A 12,467-nucleotide genomic window follows, 5' to 3' on the forward strand; every position below is an offset into this window, starting at 1 on the left:
AGGCTAGAAAGTCTCTTTCAAAGTTATATGAAATATCATTGTACAAGAAAGGTTTGTAAAGGTTGCAAATGTGAAACTACTTGACTGTACTTGACATAAGCCCACAGTGCAAAATAATGAAATCTATTAAGAGGTATTTATGAGTCACTCATTCATGCCTTGATTTGGGACTGGAAATGAAGAAAAAGACAGGAAAATTGGTTCCTGCTTTTGAAGGCAATTATGTAACCTGTTTCTCTGAAAACAGAGCAAACAATGTAATGATGTAAATGCCACAAGCCTTCGCTTTTCTCTTCATTTGGGAAGAATTAATCAGGCGAAAACCTAGACCTCTTCAGCAAAGGGACCGATTTCCAAATAGGAATTGTGACATATATTTCCACCCACTAAAAAATTATGCAAGTCGTTTCAATAATGCTTCAGGGTCCAGTGCTATGCCTACTACAACAAATAGTTACCAAATGAATGGATACCATTGGATTCCTTCAGAAATCAGGAGCAGTAGATATCTTCCTGCTCATTAGTACCTGTGATTCCTTTAGTCCCAAGTTGACGGCAAGTTTCTTTCGGTCTGTTTTGCTGATATATTTCTGCTTCTGAAACATTTTCTCCAGAGCCTTTCTCTGGTCCTCAGAAAAGACAGCTCTTCTTAAAATACCCCTCCGAGCTTTGGAATTAGATTCCTGTGTCAGAAGAGGCAGCACACTCTCTTCTCCTAGAGGGGAGAAAAGATACAAAAAGCCCCATTAGCTGTAGGGAGAATTCCACCTGTCTTTTCCACGACAATACCCTCCTTCTCTGTACCATGGCCCAATTATCTCATCTCTGAACTCTGCACATGTAGAGAGCTTCTTAACCTTTTTTTGGTCGTGGACTCCACTGAGAATCTGATAAATGCTCTTTGCTCCCCATTGGGAAAAAAAAGTACATATGCTTGCCTTCCCATGTCAGAAAGTCCATGGTCCCAGGTTACAAAGCTCCAATGCAGAACTAGTAGGTGGTTTAAATACTTAATTTTCCTCTAATTCTTCATTTATTTATTCATTCATTCATTGTCTCAAACTGTTGAACACTTACCATATGCCAGGCACTCCTCTCAATACTACACACTGAGAAATAAGACGTATGTTTTATCGTACTCATTACCTATAAAATCAAGTGGGAGGCATTTATTGAACCAGCATCACAAGTGTGACGAAGTATTCCTAAGAAGAGGGTGCACTGGGAGCACAAAACAATGGGCTTAATCTTCATCTGGGATGTCAGGGAAAGCTTGCAAGAGTCAGAGATGTTTAAACTGAGAAGGAAGGTTTGGAAGACCTCCAATCACCCCCTCCCTGATTCAGTTGATCATCAACTCCTTCAGGGAAGAGACATTTACTACTTTTTCTGCCTTTCTGCAGCTAGCACAACACTGGTTCCCACCCTCTGTGAGTTTCATTCATCATTCACTATTCATTTATTCAGCTTCCAAGCTGTGGTAGGAGGAATAATGTCCTTTCCAAAGATGCCCATGTCCTAATCCCCAGAACCTGTGAACATATTACATTATATGGCAAGCGGTAATTAAGGTCGCAAATGGAATTACAGTTGCTAATCAGCTGAACTTGAGGTTAGGAGAGTATCCTGGAGTATCCACGTAGGCCCAATGTAATCACAAGGGTCCTTATAAGTGGAAGAGGGAGACCAAGAAAGGAAGTCATAGTGATAGTTTTGAAGATGCTACACTTCTTCCTTTGAAGATGGAGGAAGGGGCCATGAACCAAGAAATGCACTAGAAACTGGAAAGGCGAGGAAACAGATTCTCCCCTAGAGCCTCCGGAAGAAATGTAGTCCTGCTGACACACTGATTTTAGTTCACTGAGACCCATTTCAGGCTTCTGACCTCTATAACTGTACGATAATAAGCTTGTATTAAGACATGAGGTTTGTGGACATTTGTTACAGCAGCAAGAGGACACTAATACACTGGGTATCTGCTGAGGAAACCAGACAAACGGCACATGGTCCCCACCCTCAAGGAGTTCACCTTCTCATGGGAGGACCAATACATGAACGTCACTCCAGAATACAGGCACCAGAGGAGCAGGGACTCCAGTGTACGACTGTATCCGGTATGCATTTGGGTGTTTGATAATTATTTCTAAATAAAAAAGCAAATGCATGTCTTAAGTACTGAAATAGAATGATCCCTACAGTGCTCTGGCATCACAAAAAAGGAAGTGATGAGTTCGAGAAAATAGTTAGGTTGAGTCAAGTCTAAAAGGACAATTCAGTTCCAGAGAGAAAGAACCAAGGCCAATCCAGGCAGAGTGACTAGCATGTCTCAAAGCACCAAAGCACAAAGGAATAAAGTCTCTCCAAGGAAAAGTAAGCAGTCTGCAAGGCCTTGGAAGGGCATGAAACAGAGGGTGCAAGCTGGCAACCGGATCCAGCCTGCAGACGGGCTTTGTTTAGCGTGTTGGTTAAAAATTCTGAGTTAGTCGTTCACATTTAATAACTGGGAGGTTTCATGTGAAGTCCAGGTTTCCAACATCTCTTCAAAGGTAACCACACTAGGCTCACCTTCCCATAAAGCAGAGATCTACCATAGTGAGTGGCAGGTGCCCTCTTTAGATGGAGCATGTGGTCCCCAGTTTGCCATAGCCTCACCTAACTTGCTTTTTTTTTTTTTTTTTTTGCGGTAGACAGGCCTCTCACTGTTGTGGCCTCTCCCATTGCGGAGCACAGGCTCCGGACGTGCAGGCTCAGTGGCCATGGCTCACGGGCCCAGCCGCTCTGCGGCCTGTGGGATCCTCCCGGACCGGAGCACGAACCCATGTCTCCTGCATCGGCAGGTAGACTCCCAACTACTGCACCACCAGGGAAGCCCTAACTTGCTTCTTATCTGACAGGCTGTTGAAGACATCTAGACCTCTGGCACAGAGATTATGGAGTGGAATCGAGCCAGACCATAGAGAACTACAAGGGTTTGGAACATTACCCAATAGTTAGTGAAGACCAATAGAATATGTTTAAGCAGGGTGTGACATGATAATAATAAACCTACACTGAGCACTTCCTCTGTACTCATACTTACTATGTTAAGTCGCTGACATGCATTATTTCATTTAATCCTCCCAACCTACCTATGCCATGAATGCTACTATTATTCTTCCCATTTCACAGATGAATAAAAAGAAGCTTAGGTAGCTTACGGAACTTTGTCCAAGGTCACATGGCTAGGGCTTCAAACCCAGGAATACTGATTCCAAAACAAATGCTCTTAACCCTACAGTGGACTGACACAATCTGACTTGTATTTTAGAAGAAAAATGTCAATAAGTGGATAAATCTCATCAATTTTACCTCTGTAATATAATAGCTTCCCTTCCTATTTGTTTAAAAGATTGTAAATATCTCCCAGCTAGTCTCTCAGCTCTGGGTTGTGCCTCATTCTGATTCATCCTGACATTCCCAGAACTACTGGCCTCTCCCTCTTTCTTCCAGGTCTGTAACACCTGCATCTCCGTAGAAATGCCAGAGCCCCTGGGATGTAATCAAGCCCAGTTCTTTACAAAAGTCTACTTTTACTGATGCCCTTCCCATTCATCCTCTCATGGGATCTTGGTTAATTCTCCAGCTACAGAACCAATTATTTTTGCCTCTCTCACACCGAGGTCATAGCTGGAAGTCAGGCTTTGGCACCTGGATTCACTATTTCTTAAGAGATTTGAATCGTTTTATGCAATATTTGTCAGTAATAAAAATAGTATAAACATCTCAATATGTTCATATCTTCCTAAATACTTTTCTTCTCTGAACTATCCTTTGTATAGACACCATGGAATTGGCCCTTCTGCACTATTTCAGATCACAGATTCATCTCGTGAGACGGTGTCTCTCTAGGAAGCCTCAGGACAGAAGTCTCTGGAGGATGGAAGAACTGGGTTTGGATCTCAGCACTTGGAGTGAGTTACTCTTTCAGTTTATTTTACGGAGTTTCTTTAAGGATTTGATGAAATAGCACAAAACATTTCCAGTGCCTAGCCCACAATAAGGATCCCTCAAATCTATTTCACTTGCCCCTGTTGAATTTCATTTTATTCTTATAAGAATCATATGCCACAGACATCCTCTGTACGGATGAAGAAGTGTTCAGAGCAGTTAAGTTCCAAAGCAGCACAAAGGACACAGATCTCAGTGGTAGCAAGACCTTCTAAATTCAAATTCTTGGCTCCTTTCTATGCTTCCCCACACTCTTTCTTGATGGGTCAAGAATGGGAAGAAAGAAACATTTATAAACATAGCCAGAGTTCCTGTCTGTGTCTATGGGCTTCTGCTCCCTGTCCTGGGTCAGTCTGTGAGCCTGGACCATATAGCATCTCCTATACAACCTGGCAACAGTGTCCTCAGATTCCAGCATCCCCTTCTCACTTCCTATTTTGATCTGGAATTCTTAATTTGTAACTGTATACAATCTACCATTATTAAAGCCATATGTACTAAAAATTAGGAAAGAAACTTAAATATCCAAAGTTAAAGAAATGCATAAGCACATTATGCTATATCTACTAGGTGAAATTGTAAAGAACCACTAAAGATGATGACTAGGAAGATGAGACAGCAGCAAAACAAACAAACAAACAAAAAACATTATCTGCTCAAAGCTAAGTAAAAATGCAGAGAAAAAAGACTGAAAGGCAAAACTACCCCACTAAGATAGGATACTGTTGTAGAGTTATGGACAAATAATTCACCTCCACTCTACATTTTAAGTCTGGCTCAGTTTTCTAAGGAAAACAAGCAAACGTTGTAGTAACCTTTTGGGGAGTAATCTGGCCAAGTGATTGAGTCGTCGCTGAGTGACACCTGAAAATGAATCCACTCCATCCTTCACAGATGCTCACAGTTGATAAGGAGAGGTCCGAGAAGAACAGAGACAGCCAAGGTACAAGTGAGATAAACACCCGCAGACCACCACATAGGAAGCTTTTAAGCACCAGATAAGAAGCCACTTAGTCTTGGAGGCCAAGAGAGTGAGTCCTGAGAGAGAAGAGCTGCCAGAAGACTAGCAATTCCTCTTGCTGGCCATCTTGACAAAGGTGGGCAGAGAGAGGGACTGACATTTGCAGACGCATGAGTGGGGTGAGGACGAGTGTGAAACGTGGTGAATCTAGGAATCTCACACGGCTTGGAACTTCCAGACTGCAGGGGATGAGCGGGAAGAACACAGGACATTAGCTGGGAGGTAGATGAGGGCCAGGGGTGACTGAAACAAATCTAAGGGATAATTTGCCACAGAGGAAAGCCTTCCAAGGACTTGCCCAACTTAGTATTTTAGAAAGGCCAATACTTTTTGAGCTAATACAACCTTTTACTTTTTTAAATAATTTTATTTTGTTCTTATTGAAGTATAGTTGATTTACAATGTTGTGTTAGTTTCAGGTGTACAGCACAGTGATTCAGTTTTATACATATAGTCTTTTTCAGATTCTTTTCCCTTATAGGTTATTACAAACTACTGAGTATATATATTTCCCTGTGCTATACAGTAGGTCCTTGTGGGTTATCTATTTTATAATACAACTTTTTAAATCTGTATAGAAATACAAACAAGTTTTTGGACCAATAAAGCTAGTTTAAAAAAAAAATCTGCCTACATTTTTTTCTAAGCTGAGGTTTTATACATAGGGATCATGATTTTACTCATTTTCACCCCTTCTTCACCAAGATTTACATGTTTACATAAAACAATGGGGTAACATATTTAAATGCCCCTACGACTTTTAATAGGAACCTACAGGTTTTCCTATTGAGTTATGTTTAAGTGAAGAGAAAGAAGAGTCCCGTCAAGGGGATCTACAGATAAATTATTCTCACCAACGTGGTAAAAGCTAACGTTGAAGGGTCGTGCACACAAAGCAGACCTCAGTCTCTGAAAGACAGAGCTGGAGTGGTTGTGAAGGTCAGAGGGTTAACTCCTGGGTCTGGTCTTTGGGATTCGGTGCCCTATAAGAAACACGAATACAACCACTGAACAAGCAAAAACCATGGCAAAGATAAAGAAGATTCCGTTTTTCCTTTCTTTGCTAGTTGCCTGGTTTCTCTTCGCATTCCTCTCAATACACAAATTGCGCTTGTTTTCATAAACGGAGGTGGCTCAGTTTCCTACAAGAAGCATGTGACAAGATGCTACTTCTACCACTGATGCTCTTCTCCTTGTCTCCCCCATGAGTCTTTTGTGGGCTGTCTCTGGATCTAACCATAAACTACCCTATACCATCTTCCTACCTTCTAAATCTAGGAATATGGGCTCAATTACACCTGCGAAACATAGTGACTTCAAGAACTTGTTGGTAATTCAAAAATCTCTCAGAAGCTACTGAAAAGTTATAAGCAACAAACACCTCTGATTATTCCTAAATTCATGACAAAAGTCTGATTTATATGGAAACTTACAGGTGACATAAATAAATAAATAAATAAATAAATAAAATAAATAAGTAAATAAATAAATAAAATAAATAAAATAAAAATAACAATGAAAAGGGACAGAGTTTAAGGCATGCAGTAGAAAAGACAGGGCCGCCAATTGAAGGTGCTATAGGCTCTGCTAATTTGCGAATATCATTATTATTATTTTATAATGTGGCTTCCATATATATTTGGGGCTCAACATGCGCTGATGTATGTGGCAACGACAGGCAGCATGGCATGAAATCTTTACCACAATCCCCAGAGGTACATATTATCATCCCCATTTTCCACAGGAAGAAACTGAGGCTCTGGAAAGATAAGTTGTGCAATTGAGGTCATACACCCAAGCAGAGTGAGGCCAATCAATGCTCTTTAAAATTATACCGAAGATTGTGAAAATTACCAATGTGCCGGGAAAGAGGTCGGGAGGTAGGGAGAGTCATTAAAATGGCAGAATGACCTAGTATAGAAAAGTTTAGAAAGCCCTAATTCCCTGCATCCTGAGACAGCCCCCATGTACCACACCCCCCTGGGAATCCCTGTGTGCAGTGCCTTGTGAAGGGCATTTTGAACAGAGGTGTGCTGTGTGTGAATGATACAGTACGGGGTGGGGGGCAGCGAAGAGCAATAGAGAAACACAGCAGTAGATAGGCCTCTGTCTACCCCAAGGTAGGCTACTACTACTACTTATGAACATTTGGGGAGAAAGGGAACCCCATTCCAGGAACGACCCTCGAATACTTTCACTGCCACTGTGGAACTGCTGAATAGAGCCATCAACTTGGAAAATCTATTGTCTTCGAGTCTCTGACTCCTTTAAACTTTCTTCCTAGTTGACCAAGTGTCATTTATCTCCCTTCACTATTGAGAAGTCAAAACCTATGTTCAACTTATCACACATACACAATTATGTTTTCACCACAATAATTAGGCTTCTTTCTCTGTTAGCACAAAATGCTGCATCCCTCTGAAAATCTTAGAGTTCTAAAGATAAATCCTTATAAAAGAAGCTCTCAGGCAGCCTTTTATGGATTTCCATAGGTCTTGATCAGTTCCCCAAGCCCACTCACTGCTCCAGCTGAGAGCAGGAAACATCCAGGTCAGGTGGTAAGAAGACCCATCAGAGCACTGCCACCTTTGACAGTGTCACTCATAGGACGAACCTACAGTAATAAAAATAAGGTCCTTTCCCTGCTGCCTTCAACAAAATCCTAAATTCAACTTTGGAGAGTATTCTATGTTCTTTTAAGTTTTAATGAGAAAGGGAAGATAGTAAAATGATCTCAAAACGCAGAATCTAAGTTCACCTCCCAAGAAAAAGGGACAGCAATTTATCCCAGAAGAATATTTCCTCACTCATATTTTTATAATGCTGCTGCAAATTTAAACTTTGTCTTTTAATGCATAAAATTCTTGAAAGGTCAAATTCAAGTTGGGTACTCAAAGACAAAACGAAATCATTATCTCATTAATTCAATTAGCTATTCTACAAAATTAAGACTCCTATACATTTCATGTAGTCTTTTCCTTAAGGTCATTCTCTGCATAACTTCTACAACTTTCCATCTCATTTTATGAAGTATGTTATTTTGAAAAGAACCTTATGGATATACTATCAAAGATTTTCCTTACACTGCTTTGGGGGAGAGGAGAACTTTTACCACTGCCTTTAAATTTTTCCCCACTGTAAGGATTGTGCTTAAATACCCTATTAAATTATTTATTATATGTGAGAAGGGCACTAGATGAATGATTGTTTCCACAGTGCCACAAGTCAATCATAAATCTAAAAGGTTAACAAGAGAAACTAAATCAATTTTAAACAAGTGAATCATGTTAACAGTCAAAATGGTATTTCACTTGCTAGCTGAGGATGTGTTGCTCTAATCCTACACCTTTTAGAAAGAGTGAAGTCAATATTGTGAAACAATGATGAGGGCCACTGATTTCATCTCTTAGTAAAATTTTTAGTGTAAACCATAATTTTGGCTATCCGAACTGAAATACAAAATAATACAAAATTACTTCAACAGTTCATTTTCCTTCTTTCGTACAAATGGAAAAAAACTTAAATGCTTGGGCATAAAATCATTCTTCCTATTAAAAAAAGAAGAAGAAAAGAAAATCTAGTAAATGCCTTAAATTAAAAAGCTTACCGGGCAGTTGTAAGTCTTATTAACTGTTCCTTGGTATCATTATTATTTATGTTAATATTCTTAATTGAAAGCCTAAATCCACCATTTCATTATTATTTGCTGCCAATACAGTGAACATCATAAATAAGAAAATAAGAAATTCATTTCAGATTTATCACCAATGAGACACCAATGTTTATTAAGAACACTTGTGGCATCTCTATGCTGTTTTATTTTATTTATTTATTTATTTTTTCTAGTGTTCTTTCTTTTTTTTTAAACATCTTTATTGGAGTATAATTGCTATACAATGTTGCGCTAGTTTCTGCTGTATAACAAAGTGAATCAGCTATATGCATACGTATATCCCTATATCCCCTCCCTCTTGCGTCTCCCTCCCACCCTCCCTATCCCACCCCTCTAGGTGGTCACAAAGCACCGAGCTGATCTCCCTGTGCTATGCGGCTGCTTCCCACTAACTATCTATTTTACATTTGGTAGTGTATGTATGTCAATGTTACTCTCTCACTTCGTCCCAGCTTACTCTTCCCCCTCTGCATGTCCTCAAGTCCATTCTCTATGTCTGGGTCTTTCTTCCTGTCCTGCCCCTAGGTTCATCAGAACATTTTTATTTTCTTTAGATTCCATATATATGTGTTAATATACAGTATTTTTCTCTTTCTGACTTACTCCACTCTGTATGACAGACTCTAGGTCCATCCACCTCACTACAAATAACTCAATTTTGTTTCTTTTTATGGCTGAATAATATTCCACTGTATATATGTGCCACATCTTCATTATCCATTCATCTGTTGATGGACACTTAGGTTACTTCCATGTCCTGGCTATTGTAAATAGTGATGCAATGAACATTGTGGTACATGACTCTTTCTGAATTACGGTTTTCTCAGGGCATATGCCCAGTAGTGGGATTGCTGTGTTGTAGGGTAATTCTATTTTTAGTTTTTTAAGGAACCTCCATACTGTTCTCCATAGTGGCTGTATCAATTTACATTCCCACCAACAGTACAAGAGGGTTCCCTTTTCTCCACACCCTCTCCAGTATTGTTTGTAGGTTTTTTGATGATGGCCATTCTGACAGTGTGAAGTGATACCTCATTGTAGTTTTGCTTTGCATTCCTCTAATGACTTGTGATGTTGAGCAGCTTTTCATGTGTTTGTTGGCAATCTGTATATCTTCTTTGGAGAAGTGTCTATTTAGGTCTTCTGCCCATTTTTGGATTGGGTTGTTTGTTTTTTTGATGTTGAGCTGCTTGTATATTTTGGAGATTAATCCTTTGTCGGTTGCTTCGCTTGCAAGTATTTTCTACCATTCTGAGGGGTGTCTTTTCATGTTGTTTATGATTACCTTTGCTATGCAAAAGCTTTTACGTTTCATTAAATCCCGTTTATTTTTGTTTTTATTTCCATTTCTCTAGCAGGTGGGTCAAAAAGGATCTTGCTGTGATTTATGTCATAGAGTGCTCTGCCTATGATTTCCTCTAAGAGTTTTATCGTGTCTGCCTTACATTTAGGTCTTTAATCCATTTTGAGTTTACTTTTGTGTATGGTGTTAGGAAGTGTTCTAATTTCACTCTTTTACATGTAGGTGTCCAGTTTCCCCTGCACCACTTATTGAAGAGGCGATCTTTTCTCCATTGTATACTTTTGCCTCCTTTATCAAAGATAAAGTGACCATATGTGTGTGGGTTTATCTCTGGGCTATCTACCCTGTTCCATTGATCTATATTTCTGTTTTTGTGCTAGTACCACACTGTCTAGATTACTGTAGCTTTGTAGTATAGTCTGAAGTCCAGGAGCCTGATTCCTCCAGCTCCATTTTTCTTTCTCAAGATTGCTTTGGCTATTCGGGGCCTTTTGTGTTTCCATACAAATTGTATAATTTTTTGTTCTAGTTCTGTGAAAACTGCCTTGGTAGTTTGATAAGGATTGCACTGAATCTGTGGATTGCTTTGGGTAGTATAGTCATTTTCACAATGTTGATTCTTCCAATCCCAGAACATGGTATATCTCTCCATCTGTTTGTATAATCTTTAATTCCTTCCATTAGTGTCTTATAGTTTTCTGCATACAGGTCTTTTCTCTCCCTAGGTAGGTTTATTCCTAGGTATTTTATTCTTTTTGTTGCAATGGTAAATCGGAGTGTTTCCTTAATTTCTCTATCAGATTTTTCATCATTAGTGTACAGGAATGCAAGAGATTTCTCTGCTTTAATTTTGTATCCTGCTACTCTCCCACATTCATTGATTAGCTCTCGTAGTTTTCTGGTAGTATCTTTAGGATTCTCTATGTATAGTATCATGTCATCTACAAACAGTGACAGGTTTACTTCTTCTTTTCTCATTTGGATTCCTTATATTTTTTCTTCTTCTTTGATTGCAGTGGCTAAAACTTCCAAAACTATGTTGAATAATACTGATGAAAGTGGGCAACCTTGTCTTGTTCCTGATCTTAGAGGAAATGGTTTCAGTTTTTCACCATTGAGAACAATGTTGGCTGTGTGTTTGTCATATATGGCCTTTATTATGTTGAGGTAGGTTCCCTCTATGCCTGCTTTCTGGAGGGTTATCATAAATGGGTGTTGAATTTTGTCGAAAGCCTCTTCTGCATCTATTGAGATTATCATATGATTTTTATTGTTCAATTTGTTAATATGGTGTATCACATTGACTGATTTGCATATATTGAAGAATCCTTGCATCTCTGGAATAAAGCCCACTTGATCATGGTGTATGATCCTTTAATGTGCTGTTGGATTCTGTTCGTTAGCATTTTGTTGAGGATTTTTGCATCTATGCTCATCAGAGATATTGGCCTATAGTTTTCTTTGTTTGTGACATCTTTGTCTGGTTTTGGTCTCAGGGTGATGGTGGCCTCATAGAATGAGTCTGGGAGTGTTCCTCCCTCTGCTATATTTTGGAAGAGTTTGAGAAGGATAGGTGTTAACTCTTCTCTAAATGTTTGATAGAATTCACCTGTGAATCCATCTGGTCCTGGGCTTTTGTTTTTTGGAAGATTTTTAATCACAGTCTCAATTTCAGTGCTTGTGATTGGTCTGTTTATATTTTCTATTTCTTTCTGGTTCAGTTTCGGAAGGTTGTGCTTTTCTACGAATTTGTCCATTTCTTCCAGGTTGTGCATTTTACTGGCATATAGTAGCTTCTAGTAATCTCTCATGATCATTTGTATTTCTGCAGTGTCAGCTGTTACTTCTTTTTCATTTCTAATTCTGCTGATTTGAGTCTTCTTTTTTTTTCTTGATGAGTCTGGCTAATGGTTTATCAATTTTGTTTATCTTCTCAAAGAACCAGCTTTCAGTTTTATTGATCTTTTGTATTTCTTTTTCATTTATTTCTGATCTGATCTTTAGGATTTCTTTCCTTCTGCTAACTTTGGGTTTTTTTTGTTCTTCTTTCTTTAATTGCTTTAGATGTAAGGTTAGTTTGTTCATTTGAAATTTTTCTTGTTTCCTGAAGTAGGATTGTATTGCTATAAACTTCCCTCTTAGAACTGCTTTTGTTGCATCCTATAGGTTTTGGGTCATCGTGTTTTCACTGTCATTTGTTTCTAGGTATTTTTTGATTTCCTGTTTGATTTCTTCAGTGATCACTTCGTTATTTAGTAGCATATTGTTTAGCCTCCATGTGTTTGTATTTTTTAGTTTCTTTCCTGTAACTGATATTTAGTCTCATAGTGTTGTGGTTGGAAAAGATACTTGATATGATTTCAATTTTCTTAAATTTACCAAGGCTTGATTTGTGACCCAAGATATGGTCTATCCTGGAGAGTGTTCCATGAGCACTTGAGAAGAAAGTGTATTCTGTTGTTTTTGGATGGAATGTCCTATAA

The 12,467-nt window shown here is 38.9% G+C and overlaps 1 protein-coding gene across 1 annotated transcript in view; it reads right to left on the minus strand.

Moving 5' to 3' along the window:
• Positions 1–12,467, minus strand: part of DBX2 (developing brain homeobox 2) — a 43,438-nt gene that overhangs the window by 10,214 nt on the left and 20,757 nt on the right. Inside the window, exon 3 of the mRNA XM_067696280.1 lies at positions 528–715. Coding sequence (XP_067552381.1) covers positions 528–715 — 188 coding nt within the window. The remainder of the gene's footprint in view (positions 1–527; positions 716–12,467) is intronic.

The sequence above is a fragment of the Pseudorca crassidens genome, chromosome 11 (assembly GCF_039906515.1).
Source record: "Pseudorca crassidens isolate mPseCra1 chromosome 11, mPseCra1.hap1, whole genome shotgun sequence".
NCBI classification, from domain to species: domain Eukaryota; kingdom Metazoa; phylum Chordata; class Mammalia; order Artiodactyla; family Delphinidae; genus Pseudorca; species Pseudorca crassidens.